This window comes from Alosa alosa, chromosome 22 (assembly GCF_017589495.1).
Source record: "Alosa alosa isolate M-15738 ecotype Scorff River chromosome 22, AALO_Geno_1.1, whole genome shotgun sequence".
Lineage (NCBI taxonomy): Eukaryota > Metazoa > Chordata > Actinopteri > Clupeiformes > Clupeidae > Alosa > Alosa alosa.
In genome coordinates, this window is record NC_063210.1 from 6,822,804 (window position 1) to 6,844,105 (window position 21,302).

At 46.7% G+C, this 21,302-nt stretch overlaps 1 protein-coding gene across 1 annotated transcript; it reads right to left on the minus strand.

The window, feature by feature from the left end:
* Positions 1–155: 155 nt before the first annotated feature.
* Positions 156–20,929, minus strand: baiap2l1a (BAR/IMD domain containing adaptor protein 2 like 1a). The gene is made up of 14 exons (XM_048233851.1): positions 20,659–20,929; positions 19,487–19,562; positions 19,290–19,376; positions 12,910–12,971; positions 12,183–12,254; positions 11,734–11,868; positions 9,216–9,368; positions 8,697–8,852; positions 7,964–8,084; positions 7,032–7,251; positions 4,980–5,039; positions 4,472–4,601; positions 1,864–1,901; positions 156–1,530 (listed from the first exon to the last, which is right to left on the minus strand). Exons 1-14 carry the CDS (start codon positions 20,707–20,709, stop codon positions 1,458–1,460), a joined length of 1,434 nt encoding a protein of 477 aa, XP_048089808.1. The 5' UTR covers positions 20,710–20,929; the 3' UTR covers positions 156–1,457.
* Positions 20,930–21,302: the final 373 nt, after the last annotated feature.

Here is a 21,302-nt window from a genome sequence, read left to right on the forward strand (position 1 = left end):
CCCCTTTACTCTGTTCCACAGAATTTTAGTCTCTTTGTCATAACTGGTCTGCAAAGAAATACATTTTCACAAACTTCAGATAGCCAGGCCATTAAATAGAACTTGATAAAACGCATAGTGGCCTATAGCTTGTAATGATGGAAGAACACAACAACTGAACCATGAGTATAGCTTTATTTTAAACAAAGTCTCCTTGTACATTCAAAATATGATCTTTGTTGAAAAACAAGGTCTCATTCTGTCTCAGGGTGTGCATTATGGATGTTCAAAGGGATACTTAAAATGAACGGAGAAAATATAAAAAGTTCTCTATGTGTGTGATGTTACTTAAAACATAAAAAGTGAATATTGCAACAGGCGAGCAAACATATGGCAAAGAACAACAATGTGGTAAAGAAAGCCATTTCCCAGACATTTTCCAAAACAAATGTGTCAACAACTTTCAGGATATGCACCTGTAGTCACGATGAAGGGGTGGGATTTAACAGTAAGTCACTGAGAATGCACATCAGCTTTCAAGAATGGATGAGGACAGAGGTCAGTTGTACTCAAGGGCACTACAGGAGGATCACTTCATAACAAGCATGTATTGCCGTGTTCCAACAATTAAATATCAGTGTAATGTATGTGTCTCTGACCAGAGCTGATAAGGGATCACTACCAACATATAGAGCGAAGACAGGTACAGGCATTTTATGTGAGGAAGCAGATAAGTGTCCAACCACACAAAAGGGGAAGTTTAGGGGAGCAAATACACACCAACACTACAGTGCCAAAATAATAACTACTGGCAAAAATCCACATTCCAGACAGAAAACATTCATTCAGCATTCAATGGCAAATAAAAAGTCATCATAGGCATTCAGAGGCAGGGGCTCACCGTATCATTTAAAAACACAACAGCAGTACTTCAAATAAAAATGCACTGTTTTTAAAAAGGAAAGCTGTCATCGGGACACTTACAATATTCACACTAATTCTGCTTCAAAATAGAGATCTATAGGATTATTAAATTATATCTAAAATATATATATATATATATATATATATGTATATATATAAATAGCCCTATCCCTCAATGGACATGGCGACGGACAAAACACAGTTGAAATAATCTTGTGGGATGGTTCCAACCATGCACTTCTACCACAAACTCTATTCCGGAGGCCAAGTGGTCATGGTAGTGTCAGGTGGCCCCTCTGCCTTATCTGAGTCCTCCTGTTTTGGAGCCAATGCCACCCCCTCCCACCCCACCCCTCTCCCCTAGAAGTTCCCCCTGTGCGCCTTTCTGAAAAGCACATGAGTATAAACGGAATGCAACAGAGTTAGTACAGGGCGACGCTGTTGTGTTCAGGCGATCAGCTGGAGGTGAGAGAGGGTGGTTGGGATGCGGTGTCCCCGACCACCCGGGGCTAGGCAGGCCGAGGGACACACTGTGCACTCGCTGGTGGGTGGGCCTAGACGATGGGCGCTGATCTGTCATTGGTGACTGTGGGTCGTAGTTTAACGGTAGCAAATGGGTTCCCTCCACTGTAAGAGAGAAGACAAGGTTTATATGGCTAAAGTAGTTATTGACGTTTGTAAATGGTCTGCTAACAGTAGATGAAACTCAGCGGGCCCTAATTTGTTTGATAGGGCAAAGTGCAAAGTCTTAAGTATTTAAATCTAAATAAAGTTAATAACTAGGCAAAAACAATGAACTAATTTAACACCGTGACCAAGGCCTCATCCGCAAACATTGGGGAGTCAGATCACTACGTCCACATGTCACATGGCAGCTATAGTTCAAGAAGTTTGCTTGTTAATAGACTTTGCACTTTTGCCCGCCATTTCAAATAGGGCCCACTGTCTTAAGTTACTCACCCCAGGAAAGGTGGCTTGGAGATTCCATTTGGTACACCCTGTTCAGAAACGTAAAGAAAAGATGCAGGTATAAGAATGAGGAACTCAAACACATATTTCATCTCCATTCCCCGAGTGGAGACTTGGCCGACATTTTGGACTGACTGGTTCAATCAGGATGTCAACAAATCATTCTGAAAAACTGCAGCCCCAGCGCTGAGGGCGAACAGTGTGTACACGATGACCTCACCCCACACGTCAGGAATCCTGATCATCTGGAAATGCCAGCACTCTCCATCTCTCTGCACTGACAATCACACAACTCCCGACTCGAGTGAGCGCAAAAAAGAGCCGTTTCAAAACTAGATATTATCTCCTCCAAAAATCACACTGAAGATATACGTGTGTGTAAGTAAACACCAATCATTAGTAAATACTTCCTAAAATGTTTTGAATTGTTGCAGTTCTTCCGACTGACAGTATCTAATTACAAAACGATCACTGTGCAGTGCACTACATCGTTTTCAGGTGACAGTAGGACAAACATGATGGTTTTACAGAACCAAAACACACCATAAGCCATCAACAGTATCTCCTCCACCCCAAACCCCACCCCACCCACTGGCCACCACCAGGGGGCAGGCTGGCATCGGGAGGTGCTGCTGACGAGTCCCGTGGGTCTCCGGGGGCCCATTGGCCAACACCTGTCCACCAGCCTGCCTGCCTGGGACTCTCCACCCACCAAGGTGTGTGGGTGGAGAGTCCCAGGCAGGCAGTGTGCGGTCACCATGCTCTGCAGTCACCTGACCAAGTGGTCATCATGCTCTGCAGTCACCTGACCACACCTGAAGTTTATCAGTGTGTGTGTGTGAGTGTGTGTGTGTGTATGTACTGTATATGTGTCTCTGTGTGTGTGTGTAGTTCTTGCCACTGATGAGCATTGCTGTGTGCGGATGGCTGGCTGTGTCTTGCTGGAAAGTCTGAGACAGCAGTCCATGGCGGGGTGCAACAGGAGCGGGAATGGAGCCAGAGACTCTCCAGGCTCCGAGGGCTGTTTGGGGGGGGGGGTTCAGCTGATGCAGGGATCGGCTAATTGATGCCGTGGACGTGCCGAGCTCCGCGTTGGCTCAGCACCTGTCCCTGTCTGACTCGGCGTCTCCCTCACTCCCTCCCCGCGTCTGCACCTCGCCGTTTACCTCTCCATCTGTCAAGTCTCCCTCGTCTCTCGCTTTTTACTCCTCTCCGTTTCCCCCTTTGCTTTTCTCTCCATCTCTGACACTCTCAAGGACTCTGTCTGTGTACATGATTTTCACTGTTCCTCACAAAGGCATTTTTTTGTATTTTTCTTTCAATGTCATGTCACTGTCCCTCCTTCTCTCTTTCATTTCTCTCTCTCTCTCTCTCTCTCTCTCTCCCTCTGCTTCAGTGTAGACACAGAACCAGGCTGGGAGCATTTTTGAAATGTCTATTTATTATTGTCGAGATGACAGCAGCGCTGTGCATTCCGTGCTCCCTCCCAGTTCTTCGTCTTTAGCCGTCGCTTTTGCTCGGCAGTAAAAGGGGAGGAGGTGACTGCAGATCACCCTGCAGCCTTTCCCCTTATTATACGCGCCTCCACTGAAAGCCTCCGCGCGCGCGCGCGCACACACACACACACACACACACACACACACACACACACACACACACACACACACACACACACACACACACACACACACACACACACACACATATAGGGCCCATTGATATTCACAGAGTATTCATGGTGTGGTCCATTTGTCGGCTCCAGCAGAGACTCTAGCCTCAGGGAAGGAAGGGGGGGTGGAGGGAGGGGGCGGAGGAGGCCAGAGATGGGACTGACTGTTTAGCGAGTCCCTTCACTGGGGTCGGCCGGCCAGTGCTCCGGTGCCCGTTTCAGGTTTGTCCCCCCGGGAGGCAACCAAATCCAGGGAGAGAGACAGAGATGGACTGGGATTGGAGGAGATGTTGCCGCATGGCTGGGCCTGCCTGTGAAGCGACGGTGCGGGGAGAGAGCAGAGAGGTCCTCTGTGCTCAGTGGCAGTGATCGCTTTTGATAAGTCAGTTAAGGGGATTTGTGAAGAAAAACACGACAACCGAGAGATTGTTTCCAACGTCCAACTCTTCCTCTGACTGATTTTTTCACGCAATTTATCAGAGTGGAACTTGAGTGCTATTTCACTTTAAAGCACTGCCTGGGCCTCCTACAGTACACAATCACACAGTAAATAATATCTCATATTGGCCGGTCATCTTTGCTCAACACCCTCTAAGCTCCTCAATAAAAATATGAGAGAGCTGAATCGACTATTCCATCCCTTCGTCCCACATCTCTCTCTATCACTTCACTCACTCACTCATTTCCTCCCTCCCTTCCTCCCTCACTCACTCACTCTCTCCCTCCCTCTTTCACTCACTCTCTCCCTATTTCCTCCCTCCCTCACTCATTTCCTCCCTCCCTCCCTCACTCACTCCCTCTTTCATTCCCTCACTCTCTCCCTTTTTCATTCTCTCTCTCACTCACTCACTCATTCACTCACCCCCTTATTTCCTCCCTCCCCCACTCACAACGCTACTTTAAGGGTTGAACCCTAGCGGCTGTACTGACCATGCTGTCGGGAGAGGGCCTGGAGGTCTTGATGGGGCTGGTCGAGTCGGTGTAGTCGGCCGGTGGCAGGAGCACGGGACTCTCCTCCTCCTGGAGGTCAGCTGCCCCTCCATACCCATGTGAGTCCATCCTGCGGGACCCCAAAAGAGAGAAGGCTCAGAGACTTACACCACTTCAAAGAATTATGGACATATCTCCAGCTTTATCATTAATTTTGTTTACGAGACACGGTCAGAGCCCAGATGCACACGGTGATGCACTGATTAAATTCCAAGGCACGATTAAACGTCATCTTTGGTGCGGCATGGTCAGTCTTCAGAATACAAATGACGTTTCAAGTGGTTTTTGCAGTGGAAACTGGGTTAGATGTGCATCCCAGGCTTAACAGAGACAACAAAAAACATGTCTGATGTCTAAGATCAGAAACAATAGGCACTGTCTTAGGTGAAAGGTTTTTATTCTCTGCAGTTCAAGTCTACGCTGCAGTGGTGATGCAACACGGGCTTACCTGTTTGTCAACGCTGGCTCGCCGTAAGGCCGGCAGTAAGATGACGGAAACCATCCACGTCTGTCGAGACAACAAAGAAATCGTTAATCAAAAGCAGAAAGGCACACACAAAGCACAGTTAATCAAATTCCATTCTGTCTATGAAAAATGCTTTTGTGTGTATAGTGTGTGCGTGTGTGTGTGTGCATGTATGTGTGCATGTATGTGTGTGTGTGTGTGTGTGACACTTAGTCACCAGGAAGCTAAGTGTTTAGTGGAAATGACTAGGGCACTAAGTGGGACATACATGTCAACGTCTGCATTATGCCATTAGCGACTTGAATGAAAGAAATCACTGTGTGGCTGCTGCACCTCACAGTTCTACTGCTGCAAATCATTAGGTAAAAAGTCATCTCTAAAAGCATGTCAAGATATGGTTGCTAAGAAACTGCCTTACAGAAGCCACTGCTGTTTACGTCCTGGCAAAAGTGAGCCTTGAAAAATTCAATAAATCGCTTCTTGTCAAGCTGTTGGATAAAAATGGAAAAAAATAACCTTAGCTGACCTCTTAAGTGAAGAAGACTTTGTAATACTAACAAGCTGCCTTTACACATGCCTAGCTTTAAATGACACCTCCTTGATGGCACTTTATATCATATCCAGTCACTGTCGCTTGTTGGAGTTCTGTTTGTCTGCGTCTAGTGCAAGACAAAGGGAGGGCGGGTTCAATAAAGGGAGGGTCTGAGAAACCAGGGGAACGGCCCTTTATTGTTATCTGACCTTGTGGACCATATCATTACACTGCGTTTTGGCCCTCTGAGCCTAGTCATAACGTGGTGTAATGGCGCTTGGGAGTATCTTAAACACCCATTAGCTAGCCAGATAGCAACCGGCGATGCCATGGGAACGCACCAACGCGTTGGAGCATTGACGAGGACATTAACGTTTTCAAGACTGACCGCGTCTGTCCGTTTGTGGCCTCGCCCCTGGCCCTGGGGCCCTCTGACCTGAAGGGTAGCGACCGTCTACTTTGACCTTCTATTAGCCAGAGCTGTGCTGTGAGTGTGTGTGTGTGCCTCGTCTGGCATGTCAAGCATTCCCTGAGAATTCTCTGAAGCAACTCAGGAGCGAGAAAAAAAATTAACAAAAGGCCAAGAACAAGTATTTCCACTCCGGGGCTCAGCAGGGGAGGGTGACTGTGTGTGTGTGTGTGTGTGTGTGTGTGTGTGTGTGTGTGTGTGTGTGTGTGCGTGTGTGTGTGTGTGTGCGTGTGCGTGCGTGTGCGTGCGCGTGTACGCGATGGCTACATAGTTGAAGGAATGCGTTTCTAGTCTTTGGTTTCTAGCAACCATATCAGTGATGCTATGTAAACCTATGCAAACACTCAGACTGATTCTTGGACATAATGTGTGTGTGTGCAACCAGTCATGCATGCGATCTGGCATGCAATGAGAACACACTTTTGCAAGTCAGTGCTTCAAAACCCTCCCACTCTGGGGAGTCAACATTACTGTGTTCTATCATCTTTGAACATCACAGATTTCAAAAGAGGTCAGAGTTCGACTCTCCTGCATATGTGTCCTATGTATCAGGTACAATGACAAAATGGTAATGATCAACCATTTGCATTTAAAACTTATAACTTTACATTGGAGTACAAATGGAGAACGGAAATCTTCAAACCCCACAAAATAACTTGAACACACCCCTCAAAAACAATTACTTCCCAAACCAATTCAGGCAGTGTGAGTCTCAGTTCCCCAGTAAGAACTCAAGAGCTAAGAACTCTAGCAGAAGTACTCAACACTATAACACAGTAAGTAAGGAAAAAGAGTCTGTCTGATATGAGGTATAATGGGACCACTCTGACCCACAGTGTATTCCATTACTGAGAAAATAATCCCCATCCATCATCAACGTCTACTGCAGAAACACTCAGCCGGTATGGGAGATAATGGAAGCTGGACCCACAGCCCGGGTCAAAGTTGCTGGTACTTTCCACCACCCCTGCCCCCACCACCTCCATCACCACCTCCGCCCTCTCACTGGCCACCCCCGGGCCTCAGCACTCACTGTCCAGTCTTCTCCAGCTCTCCGTACAGCCAGCCGTCCTTCTCCTCCTGGATGAGCAGGGTGATGAGGTCGCCGTCGTCAAAGCTGAGCAGCGTGTCGTTGTTGCCGGCCGTGTGGGGGAAGATGGTGAGCACGCGCGGCTTCCGAACGTTCATGTCGCTGGACACCGAGGTCGACCGCGACAGGCCACTGCTGCCGAGACTGTCCTGGTCTGTACATTCTTGAGTGAATGGGGAATGCCATTAAGATTAGCATGGCTATTTAGAAAAACAATTTAACTCACAAATAATTGCATTTATTACCAAGTAACATGATCTTAACATAAAATATTAAAAAACATCAAAGGTCAAAATCCCTGTGCACAGCTCTTCTTGCTCCAGGTGCTGATGGTGTGCAGTATAACTATTGAAAAGTCAAAAGAGTAGTATACATCACACACTGGAGGGTATATTTTGCTGCTTTGCCAGTGTGCGATGTATACTACTCTTTTGACTATTAAAAAACATGTTAAAATGAAAAAGTGGTACATTATGAAATGGAAAACTTTGTGTAGCATATGAACTTTTCAGATTCTTGGCATGAGAGCTTGACGGACTTAAATGAACCCCGTGACAAAGGCTTACCATTCCTGTATCCAATTCCCATGCCTCACAACGCCCCCACGCCCACATTTCTCCACACAGTTTAGGAGTAAGAGATTTCATTAGAACCGGGTGGCTCAAAATCGATGCGATGGCTTCATTACCTCCTCCAGTTCCTCTCCTCATGTCTTTTTAAAAGGTCAATGCACATGTCATAACTGAGACATGCACCTTCCCACAGGATGACCAACATCCCTGGGGAAGGTGGACCGATCTGCCGGCGTCAGCACCACCTGCAGTAACAGTGCAACTAAAGAGAGCGAGCGGACGGGCGGTGACGCTGGTCAGTACCTGAGTTGAGGTCAATGGAGATGGGGCTTCTGGGGATGTCCTGCGTGAACATGTTGGCCAGAGGACTGATCTGGGCCTTCAGGGCGGGGGCAGGTGGGGGCCCCACCATGTCCGAATTGTTCTGGAAAAATCAAAACGGCGAGACTGAGACCAGGAAATAGTATGGCGGGGGGCGACACCATTCATCCCAACATTTGGGCATCTGGTTTCTCTCTTTGTTGACTTCAGGTCTTGCTGGCAAAACCTGTAATACTGAGGCTCTATCACCGACTGAAATATCAAAGTTTATTTGGCCCATGAAGGGCAAAGAGTGAATGAAAACTATGCTGTTTTACTGCCTTTGAATGTTTATCAAGATAACAGCCATTTTATCAGCTTGGATGCTCACATTCCAACCTAATAAAAACTAATTATGTGGTATTTCAGTAAGGTGTTGGCTTTCTATCTGATTCTACTCTCTCGGTATTGGCGATAGGAGCTCTTCAACTTACTTAACTCAACTTCCTCAATTCATCCTATCAAATGAATGCTCCACGTACCAGAGTGCATTGTTCACCATCTTAAACATGATTCAATTGACAATTTATTGCAGCAGATAAGATAACCAACTCAAGACAAAGATAAGTCAATCTCGGTGATGCACTCTTGTAAGGAGGTGGTGGAGGATGAGCAGGTAGCTGATCCTCCACCACCAGGTAGCAGGTAGGAGGATCCGCAGGTGGAGTGGACTCACCCTCGCTAAGCGCTCCATGAGGGGGGAGGCGTCTGGGGTCATGGACACTGGTGTCTGCAGACCCTCGATCATGGTCATCACGCTGTCCGGCACCTTGGTGGCATCGCTGCACTTGTCTTGCCAGGTGGGCAGCTTGTCTGTCAACATCTCTTTGGCCTGTGCCAATAACACAGGGCATAAAATGGGTATAATTTACAACAACACAGTGAACACACCCACCAATAATGTACTGAAATGTGCCTGAGCTTGGCTGGAAATATGGTTATGGTTATAGAATTGGGCAGACGCTTCTAAGTAGTATATTACTTTAAAGTATATATATAGTAGTATATTACTTTATAGTATATAATACTATAACTTTATACTATGGTATATATAATACTATAAATTATAATACTATAAAGTATAGTTATCAATCCAGAAAAATATTACGATATCTTAGGACTCAGGAGGCCTTTTCAAATAATCTTAGGTGTCCAATAGGGTAATATGAGAATGTTTTGTGATTGGCAGCCTCACCCTGACGTGGAAGCTGGACATCTGATTGGCGAAGGTGCAGTGCTTGTCCACCAGGAAGCAGAAGCGTCTCTTCTCCTCCAGCAGCGCCTCTCGGCAGCCCTCGGCGATGAACTTCTGCATGTCTACCTGGCGCGAGGAGATGGATCGGACACACTGCAGGGAGAGGGGAGAGGAGAGATGGCATCAGCTCAGCCCAGTGCAGAGAGAGGCATGGTGGGGTACACAGGGCTGCTTATCACTCTCCAACACCCAGCCCTCCCAACAGGGAGGAGAGGAGAGGAGAGGAGAGGTACACACATGCACACACACAAACAGGTACGCAAACACACACACACACACACACACACACACACACACACACACACACACACACACACACAATCTTAAGGCAATAACCTGCTCACATACATCCATCCAGTGAGATGCTATTCATATCACACCATTTTAAATCCTAGCAAAACCAAAACATGTGATCTACGTGTACAGATTTCTACAGATGACATTTTAGAGTATATTACTGACCTACTTCTCTATATGTATATATCTATATGTTTACAGTCTGTCTGTAAAGGCAAAAATAAGGGGGGCACGATAAATTGTTTAGTTGCGTGACCACACGTTATGTTCAAAGTCCATAGTTCATACCATCAGTGAAAAGAAAACAGCTGTTTGAGCTTTCTGTCAGAATTCGTGCTTTGCTCCTCTATGGAAACCATTCCACCCCACAACACCCCATTTCTTCTCTGACAAGAGTTGTCATAGCGACAGGGAAAATGGTCCATCTCCCTGGTGTAGGTTTCAGTCTGTTGTCACAACCCTTCCCTTTAATGTCTGGCTCCACTTTCACTCCCTGTGCCCCTATCCCCGGCGACAAAGCTGCTCGCTTCTCTCCGAGACCGAACAAGTGCCTACTGTGCTTCCATTTCTCGCCATGTCGCATCTGCTGACACACACCAACCCCAATTACAAGACAGGGGGTTCAGGGGGTTTAAGGAGACGTCAAACTACTGCTCTCAGTGCGTGTGTGTGTGTGTGTGTGTGTGTGTGTAAAATTCATATGAAATTTAAGTGGCTTTTGCCTGCACAGTGAGGAGAGGCTGGAGAGGTGTGTGAGAGTAGAGGAGGGAAGAGAGGGACACTTTAAATTTGACCGCCAGTCAATACTCGGGAGAGCGAGAGACATCAATCGCCTTGGACCAGACTATTAACTACAAATCATTTTTCTGCTGAACGCGGTAACATCGACCGGCGTGTTCAGATGCCACGCTGTAAAGACAACAACAAAGATGAATGACAACACACTCCTGACTTCTAACCTACCCAAACAAACTAGACATGGATTTTAAAAAAAAGTCCACCAAGCATAAAAAGCTCTGTTGGGGATATATAATTGGTATAGTTATTCTGCTGATTGGTACACGAGGGGTGACAAAAAACAAACAAACAAACAACAACAACAACAAACAACACCAACAACACTGATTTTGATTGAGCCCTGCCTCTGCTTACAGGCACAGTGAAACCCATCTCCCCCTGCCTGCAGCACCACATTGATTTACAGCACAAAAGGAGCCGGAGTGCTTAATGCACGCACGCTAATGAGACGGAGAGCTGCCTTTGTTCCGGCTAATGGCTCGCAGGGCACCGAGTCAGGAGTGACATCACTCCGCTGGCCGCCTCCCACGGCTAGCTCGCACAGGACAGGCACTTTCGTTGTGGGCGTGGGGTCAAATAGGGGGGCACAACAGAGAAATTACCTCTGTCTGAAAAGGAGGGACACATGGAAAAGGTGCCGCACCAATGCAAAGAATCTGCCTGAGGCTGAAGGCGTGGTGCTGGGGAGTTTAGTTTGGTTTTGTGGGTTTCATGGTTTGTTCTCAAGGAATATTTTCACATTAATTTGTTCCTTATACAAAAGCATGAAAAGAATTCTTGAATTTCCCCTAGGGATCAATAAAGTATATCTATCTATCTATGAGCATACAAATGTAGCATACTATGGTGTTTGGAAGTAGCACAGTGACAGACTGCCCTTGGAAACATCAAATCAGATGGAGCATAAAGCGCATGGGATTTTATGCTAAATACTTATGAAACAGGGTAAATAGGAGTCATTGTTCTGCACTATATGCAGGCAAAGATCACAGACACGCCTACACACTCAAATGTCCTGCGGACCACAAACAAAACAACATCAAACTGCCACACAGATCAACACTGTAGAGCAAACTCAATCTAAATACCAGACTAAACAGGACAAATGGTTAGGACAGTTTGCATTTATCGTTAGCATATAATTCTTATTCGTATTGTGCGACTAGGTTATTTTCCAGCCTAATCCTATTGATTATATAAATGGCATAATTTATAATAATCTGACTCAATTTGAAATAAGGCATATTGGGCATTATGTATGATATGTTTAGTAAGTTATTTCACTGTGCTGTTGTGGACTTCATAACCTTTGTATGACTATGAATTAGGTCCGCTTGTTTAGATGGGTCACGTGTGACCTCACCTCATTCTCCTTGACCTCGTACTTAGAGGAATGCTTCCCCTGGCTTTTCCTGCGCAACTTCTTCAGGTCCGACTGCGAGCGGTCCAGGGAGTCCTGCTTGAGCTTGTGCTCTGACTGGTATCTTTTGAATGTGGCCTGGGGGGACAAACGTGACACAATCGCTGCATCAGTGACAAAGTGAGAGCAAGATCTCTATGTGTGTGTGTGTGTGTGTGTGTGTGTGTGTGTGTGTGTGTGTGTGTGTGTGTGTGTATCATTACCCAAGCCCACACAGGTTTGGCTAGTCCAAGTTCAGGAAAAAGTAAAAGTCTCCCCCCACCCTCAACTGCTGTGTTCCACCAGCAGCATGTGTTCATAGGCACGCCACTTAAACATGTGCAATTGCACGTCTACAGCAAGAACCGGGCAGGATGTTCCAGAGCCGAAACCTCCCGAGTGTCTCTCCTCACCGTCATGTACTTGACATCCAGCTCGGTCTTCTTCTCCAGCTCGGCTATGATATCTCTGTGGAACTTCTTGAACTGGAGAGGAGAGAGTGGGGAGAGAGAGAAAAGGAGAAAGAAAGCTTTTTAGTTCGGATGCGACAGAAAGGGGTTTCTCAACAACACACACAGATGACCAGATGTAGAGCCAGGGAAGGTATGCGTGTCGTGGCTGATAACGGCACTAGAGGAGAAATCCTTATCAGTGGGGTCCGCTTATCGGGCGACCGTGGCGAAACATTAACATCGTTTTTTACGTCTGTGTGCTTCAGAGTTATGTCAGCTTGGAGAGCCACACTGTTACCTCAGCAATCAGTATGAAGTATAAAAACAGGCCACAATATTAGTACAGGTATTGGAACACACTAATAAGATGAAGTAAAATACTGCTGTTAAGCCAAGCCAATGTGTGTGTGTGTGTGTGTGTGTGTGTGTGTGTGGTTGTCTGCACCACACAGTCCATCTGTGCACGGTTTTAATCTCCAGACTAATGGCGGTCTAATGGAGACCTCAGTCATCTCACTGTGACATTCTATTAGTGCTGGAGCATCTCTCTCTCTCCCTCTACGAGCAAGCGACTGGATCAGATAAACGGATAAAAGGGATGGAGCGTTACGAAAAGGGAACTCTCTGAGCACTGTGTGTGTCCCTCACATCCCTTCCCTGTTCCTGTCATGTGGTGTGGCAGACTCACCGTCTCCTCCAACTCCTGCTGGACCTTCTTTTGTGTCTCGGAAATCTCCATCAAAACAACACCTGTGGGAACACAATTCATCATCATCATCATCATCATCGTCATCTATAAGCCAGGCTTTCATTTCATTATTCTTCTGTTGTCTCCTTCAGATTAATCATGGTTTCAAGGAGTTAACCCAGTCTGTAGCAACAAAACCCAGACCACTGGAGACCCTGTACATCTTGTACATAACACAGGATGAAGGACCCTTTAAAGCTCTTTGCAAGATTACACAACTAGGATTCTTCAAGTGACCAAAACATATTTACATTTTAAGTACCATATGGCATTTGATGTGATAATGTCTGAACTGGCTCCAAGAAATGGCTGAAGTATGTCTGGTGTCTAATGAAAGTATAATGACATACAAATAATGAATTTCTGAACACTAGAACTAGCACCAGAACTTGTGAATATGCCGATTCATTTGGCAAGCTCATTTGTCGACGGCAGAGAACATGCCCGTCAGCCACAACAGAGAGGCGTCCCTGTCAATAATGATATTCTCCAGAGGCCCAGACAAAACACACAAGACCCAGACAGACCATTCAAAGCAAGTGTGAACGCATGTATTACTCCCTCCCTCACAGTAAAAAGAGAGGGATCCAGGCATTCCACATTATCACTGAGAACAATATACAAATCGGACTGGAATATTCTGCTGGTGCCGTCTCTTACAAATGATGGGCCGTTTGCCGGTGTTCAGTTTAGTCTGACCGGCCTGTAAATATGCCGCCTGGACCAGCTGCCTAGGAGACCAAAGGGACCAGAATGAATCAGCATTGGGCTTTCCAAGCTCATCACACTGTTGTATTAGACACCAGGAGGAAGCACCTGGGTTGGTTAACGGCTGGCATTTTACAGCCACACCCCTGTTATTAACAGGTTATGGCATCTGGAACTGCAACTTACGTAAACAAACCTCACTGAAAAGTAAACAAACAGAGCAACAACAACAACGACGGCAACCACCACCGAGGCGCGATAACCGGCGGTGCGAAGGCGAGCTTCGCCGTGGGGAATGGCACACGTGCTTATGACAGCAACATCCCCCTCGGGTAAAGGTCAGCAGAACGTGCTGGTAAATGCAGCCCTTTGTATGCGCGGCACGGGCGTGCATCGGCGCCGGCTGTTTTCACAGCTCTAGAAACAACCTGCAACCCCCCCCCCCCCCCCCAACCCGACCCCTGCGGAAAGGTTACCGCTCAAGTCATGAAAAAGCTGAGAGACACACCATTCCATGTCTCCCCTCTCTGAGTGTACTTACTCCCTCATGGAGTCAAAATCCCTTTTGTCTGACTACTCATCTTGGATTCATCACAACAGCGATGGTTTTGGCTTGATCCAGTCAGACTGGATTGATGCCAGCGCAAGACATTACAAGAAAACAGGGTGTGTTCAACGACTGTGATCATCTATCTACCCTGCTTAGCTCCCGATCTAACACATGAAAGCCAGATTGGGAACACATAAACATCTCCATTTATAGCAGTGAAAGTGCCATCATGAGAAGAACACTTGTACTGGCATCTCTGTGGACATCATGTCAATCCACTCCAACTACTAGTGAAGAAAAGTGATTTAGAATTCCCCAAGGAACACTGCAGCCCCAAAAACATAAACTAATAATTGACCTGCTCAAACACACTTTGTCACCCATGGGTGATTCATCATAATGAGTCTCAGACTCAGAGACTCAGGGTCCGGCTCTTTGGATTGTCCAACTGACTCTGAGTTTGGCTGATTATCACTGACCTATGGTCATCGGTATGTCATCCACTCATGACTGCTTGAATATAATGAAGAGCAAAACGCCATCCTCTATTGAAAATTGTTTTCTTTACAGTTAAATGGTTGAGTTTTGCAAAACTGGTTTGACTCACTAATATTACCTCATTCGCCTCTGGTGTGTGTGTGTGTGTGTGTGTGTTTGTGTGTCTGTGTGTGTGTGTGCCTGTCTGTCTCTGTGTGTGTGCCCGAGTGTTCACATGGGCCTGTCAATCAGTCACTGAGAGGTTCTCGCAGCTTGTCTCGCCGCGTCTCATCCCGGACCGCTGCCAGACACAGCCATCCATTCTCACCTCCCTCCTCCTCATCACCAAGCCTCCCACTGCCAGGACACTCCGTGTGTGTGTGTGTGTGTGTGTGTGTGTGTGTGTGTGGAGGGTATTCATGCTGTGCAAAGGGAGTCGATTCACGGTGATGATTACACACAGCAGAGGTAGCTGCTCCTGCGGCAGATCATGTGCACATTTTGACAAGAGAGAACCTGAAATGATTGATTGCTGGGAGGGTGGGGTTGGGAGGTTGCGGGGGTTTAAGCATGGCTCGGCATTGAATGTGATCTTCAGACCGCCGCCTCAAACGGGAGACGTGCAGGAACGAGTTAACAGGAAACCGTCAGCGAGTGCTCAACAGGTGTGTCTCTGTGATCGGTGCCAACCCTTTTGGCTGTCCCACCTTTTTTAAAAGCACTGGCGGCTGCTCAGCAACCCTGATACTGGGCTTAAACGAGAGTGCAGGGAGTGGCGCATGCAGCAAGGTTGCTAGGGATGAATTATTATGTTTTTTTCCCTTTCCCTGCTTCCTCCACCAGCCCCCACCACCACCCCCTCCACCTCAGACTGATACACCGCAGTGACTCAGAGTAGGAGCTTTAAAGCACGGGTGACTCAAGCAGAACTCCTGGAACACATGCACGCCCTTTTGTCAGCTTGATTTTGTTTTTTTTTCTTTTCTGGGAAAATCCATGGCCGCTCATTACGGGCGGCTGGCTGGAGCCGCTAATGCTGGGAGGAAGGTGCAAGCTGAAGGTCTCCGAGGCAGTCAGCTCTTTAATGCTCGAGAGCACTTGACTTTAGAAAGAAAAAAAAAAAAAAAAAGAGTTGCCGTGTTTGCTTTGGTGGAGGCCACACTGTTTACACTGGGGCCACGCAATGCCCACACACTGGCTACAATCATTCCGGTCACCCACACAGTCCTCACCCTTGTCTAGCCTTCTCTCTCTCTCTCTCACACTCACACACACACACACACACACACACACACACACACACACACACACACACACACACACACACACACACACACACACCCCACACACACACACGAACACACGAACACACACCCCCACACACACAAAGACAATTAGCAAGCTATTACATAAACAAAGTGAGACCCAAGTGCAATTACTGTGTTGCTTAAACACAGATAATGTGATACGTGGCATTTTAGATACGGGCTAGGTCTCTGTACTCATATGGTGCTGACTTTAACCCATGTGACCCCTCGGTGACCCATGAGATAAAGGGTGAAGAGACTGACAGTCAAGTGGAAAAGCTTTGTGAGCTCAACACACCCTAGGAGTGTGAGTAACCCATGAGTAAAAGCCCTTGCAACATGGAGTAAGACTCATTTGTTGATATAAGGCTAGTCACGGCCTGCTTCTAACTAAAGACACATGAAACACAAAACTTAAAATTAAGACATGGATGAATCCTGCCATTTTGTCACTGTCTCTGCATTTCACAACATAAATAAATAAATCATGCTGCCAGTTACTTCAGTGACAAGGGCTCTATCTCCTGAGAGATCAGTGAGAGACAGAGAGAGCATAAACGGTGTGCAACAGTCGGTTTCAGGTGTGTGTCTGTGACGCAGGCGGAGACATCTGACAGGTGAAGGTACGTGACAGATGAGCAGAGGGGGAGCACAGTGGGTGGCAGGACACTGCTTACGCCCTGTTGACCACGGCTGCTGTTCTAGAGAGGAGGTGCGAGAGGTGAGGACAGAAAGAGAGAAAGTGAGAGAGAGAGTGTGTGTGAGAGTGAGAGAAAGTGAGAGAGAGAGTGTGTGTGTGTGTGTGTGTGAGAGAGAAAGTGAGAGAGAGAGTGTGTGTGTGTGAGGAAGAGAAAGTAAGAGAGAGTGTGTGTGTGTGTGTGAGAGAGAGAGAGAAAGTGAGAGAGAGAGAGTGTGTGTGTGTGAGAGAGAGAGAGAAAGTGAGGGAGGGGGGGGCTCAATAGTCCACACTCTCGGAAAAAAGCCTCTTGAGAACTTCTGACATTACTGTATGTCCTGGGACATGATGAATAAGCTCTCACCATACGCACACACACACACACACACAGTGAGCATGCTTGTGGCCAACCCTGCGCCAGTTAACAAGATCAAACCTCCGCAGCCAAATCACATCTCCAATTGAGAGGCAAGACATTTAGCACCCTCTGCACTGGCCAGGTCATGCAACCCTCCCAGGCAGGGACAAGTGCCCCAAACAGCCCGGGCCAGGCCACCAGAGCGAAACCCTTGTTCCCACCCCAAGAACAATGTCATTTCCCCTGTGGGGCAGGGCCTCCCCAAGCCCAGGGCTGCCCCTTCGGAGCTAACTTAGTGCTCCGCATAACTCTGCCAGCCTCTGAAAGGGTGGAAGGGTGGAGGGTCAACTGAAGCCCTTTGTTGGCTCACATTCCAACCTGGCTGCATTTCAATTCCATTCCGCTCCCCTGGGAGATGCCTAATATTCGATCTCGCATTACCACAATACCTCGAAAACATAAAAACAATCGCTTCTATATTAGACTACAGTGTCAGTGGCATGTTTCATTTTTTGACAAGAAACAAGTTGTGTTTTCATGCCAGCTGCACACAGAAACACGAGGGTAAAAGCTTTTGATATTATTGTTCTGCCTGACTGTATACCCGTGGGGGTGTCTATAATAAGAGGTGCTCGCGCGCACCCAATCAAGAGCATTCTATGGCAGGAAGGAGCCGGGAAGTCTGGTTCCCTCGGTCATTCCTGCTCCTGTGTGTTTGCCTAGCTGGGCCACTTCACCAACGTTCTTATCAGAGACAAAGGGTGCCAATGAAGGGCTGTAATGATGGCGCAATCATTAGGTCTCATTAGGTCGGACAAACATGGCCGTCACATCAGCAGTGGTGTTTGGCTGGTGTTTGGCGTCACATTAATCCTCATTTGAGGGAATCCTATGAGATACAGGTGGGTAAAATGTTGGGCGGTTATCAGGCGTTTGCTGGTTGTTTCTCTGTTTATCACAGACACATGGCCATTAAGAGATAAGCTTATTGATATATTCACACCGTTGCGTGAGCACCAAGTCAAAGCTCAACAGTTAAATGGACGTGCATATACACAAAGTGAGAGTTTGAACCCATTAAAATGCCATTTGACATATGGATAAGCCAACACATTCTTGTGCCCTGACAGTAATTGACAGCTTTGACAGTAGCTTGGGGGACTTCTTGGGATGACTCAGTGAGCTTTCTTCTAATCTCAACAAATATATTGGCCAAAGAGAGAGAGAAAGAGGGGGGGGGGGGGGAGGGGGATCCAGCCCAAGACTACAGTGGCATACAGAAACACGCCTGCCTGTGTCTCGTCAGTGTTTAAAGGTTTTCTCAGAGACCTGGCGGACTGCACTAATGAAGGAGGGAGGGGGGTTTGTGGTGAGGCAGATGGAGCCAAGACGATGGTACGCTCTCTCAGGCTCTCTCTCTGTTTGCTCGGCGTGTTTGCATGCCGCCTTCAACGCTACGTGTGAGAGAGTTCACACCGTCTGACCGGCCGTCTGCGTCTGAGAGGGGAGTGAGCCCAGCCACATAGCTGGAGCAACAGACACTGCGCCCATTGGCTGCAAAGGGACAACAGCCGGCCAGCAAAGCCAAAAAGCACCAGAAAGTCCCCCACACACACACACACACAGACACACACTAGGAGTGTCCTGGTAGTGGGAGGCTTGGAGAAATATGAACACACCATTGAGGGTCTGCAGACATTCATAATGATCTCAATAAATATTCTCTACAGTACATGAGTTATTATGATAGTCTCTTCCTTTCAGTCATTTTCCTTCATAATATAAAAAGCCATAGAGTACAAAAATAGGCAGTGCTATGGGCTTCCCTATCTATCTGAGAGACTGTGAAACAGTACAAGTGAGAGGCTAATGGAAGATGACAAATGAAGCAACGCTTTGAGGTGAGCTTCTAAATGCACTCTCCCCTCCTACACATGTGCATCCACCTCACTCACTCACACACACACACACACACTGTCTGTGAGACCTTAATGAACACAATGGATACTGAATCACTGACAACAGAGCAAGTAGTCCAAACACATTGAGCAGTGCCTCTCTTCAGACACATGCGCTGCAGCAAAGCGAACTCTGTTTTTTCACTCAGGGCTGGATAGAGATGGGCTAATCAGCCCTGTGCTTTCCTGGCCACGTGTGCCACCATGACTCATTCTCCCTGGCGTTGGCGAAATGGCTGGTGAAGGCACAGGCTTCAGGACCAGCCTGGGGCGGGCAGACACTCACCCAGCTCTCTGGAGACCGGCGAGACGGCGGCGTTCTCTCCTATCTTGGCCACGGCGTCGAAGTACGCCTTCCCGGCCATGTTCATGGCTGTGATCAGAGGACAGAGAGCCGTTATGACATGATGCACTGATCTTTTGTAGTTTGTACACATCAATCTAATACAATTCAATAATCCTCACAGCACGGAGGCACAGTACCTGTCACAGACTTCTCGTAGCTCTTTCCCAAGTTGACTAGGTTCCGCAGTGCTGGGTTGAAGCTTTCCACAACATTCTGCGAACAAAAGTGAAAATTGGCTTAAATACAACTGGACAAATAAACAGGAACAGAATATTGGTCTGTCTCCTTTCTCATTGGGATATACAGTGCCATAATGGTTGTGATGTAGAAATCATTTTACAGTGAAACTGTTTTTGGTGTTTGTGTGAATCAGAAAAAAAAAACTATTAGCAATCTATTTTGCCTACTTTTTATTTATTGTAAAGTAAAGTACACTGCTGTAACAAAGTATGCTTGAGACAAAATTGACCTTAGTCTACTGAGGATGATGCATGTCAGAGAAATCTCAAACCCTTCATCAAGTTGTAAACTTTTTAAAGGCAAAGAGAGGGGTTTGTTTATACAATCCATAACACAAAAATAGCCCAGCAGAACTTTTAATCATTAACTTCTTAATTGAAGCAGGCCAGACCAAAGTCCTTGTGAAGACATCCCTGAGCTAAGTCTCTAGAGGAATGCAGCTCCCCACCAGACACGTCGGGTAGTTCTTCTTTCAATTCCCCAGGCACACCCTCAACAGAACAATGCAAAGTCAGGTATGCAACTTTTACACCCCACAAAAACAGGTTCCTTCACTCCATCCCTGAAACCAGCTCTAGCTGGGGAAGGTTCACGTACTGTGAAATAAGTCCCTGTCACATTCAAGTGTTTTAGGTGCATTTGAGAAAGACAAGGTATAGTTCAGGTAGAGAAAGACAACGCTTGCAAATTAAGATTAATCTAAGACTGTGTTTAGACGCTCAGGACGTCACTACAACATAGTTTGTTTTGAGCTCGAAACCGATGCCATTTAATCACTTGGGGACAATAGGATTTTTTCTAAGAGTAGGTTAGGCTACCATTAAATAGCCTACCCTTTAGAGATAACAGTCAGGTTAGCCTACAGGTGCAATGTGACCGACATAACGTAGCCCATATAATAGGCTACCAACACTAGACAGGACATGTGTTTTGTTTCTAGCCATAGCCATAGCCTATGTAGAATTAGGCATGCTTGTGTTTTTAGACACTCCTCGAGCAAATAAATATAAAAGTCAATAAAAACCTTCACCATGGCACCCAATAATCGCAATCTGAACGCGCTATTTACCTTGTATGTACTTTCAGTAAGCTTATTCACGTCCTCTGGGTCTCTCGACATGTTGTTGGTTATTCCTGAAAGCCCACCGAAAGAGAGAGCAGTAGTATCCCCACACAGAATGTAAATCCAATGTTAAACAGCCTTCTCTTGGGCTTAAACTGGTCTCCGCTTGCGTAGTTTAATCAGAAATAATCAAAGTCAAACCTCTCCAGGACTGGGTGGAATTGAGTCAGCGCAACTGTGCGCCCGTGGCGAAACCACAGACTGCGACCTGTAGTCAAACTTCCCTGCGCTGCGAAGGACATGAAAGGTGGGATTCGTGACGTCATGGTCGTTGTTATGCACTTTCGATGATGTGCAAGCTAGGTATTGCTGTCAAAATTGACGTCTTCAAATCTATGGCATCAGTTTTTGGTAGTAATTAGGCTACTAAGCTGAAAGTAGCCTGATTATCACCATTTTAGTGAATTCTCACAAAATTCATTAGCCATTTCAGTCATAATCCACATGTTCTTTGATAGGCCTACCCATCACTCTTGCACGCACATTAAGGATTAAAAACAGATTGTATCAATCAGGATTATCATAAACTTCAGCGTGAATAGCTGATACACTGATTAACACTCAGAATATAACAATGATCCTTTAAACAC

What these genes read in the sequence shown, in the direction of transcription:
- baiap2l1a (XM_048233851.1), bottom strand. Translation starts at nt 20,709, where the DNA reads ATGTCGAGAGACCCAGAGGACGTGAATAAGCTTACTGAAAGTACATAC. An exon ending in TGGATGTCAAGTACATGACG is followed by an intron (nt 11,869 to 12,182) that starts GTGAGGAGAGAC and finishes TTGTCCCCCCAG; the next exon opens with GCCACATTCAAAAGATACCA. An exon ending in TCATGGAGCGCTTAGCGAGG is followed by an intron (nt 8,085 to 8,696) that starts GTGAGTCCACTC and finishes TGATTTTTCCAG; the next exon opens with AACAATTCGGACATGGTGGG.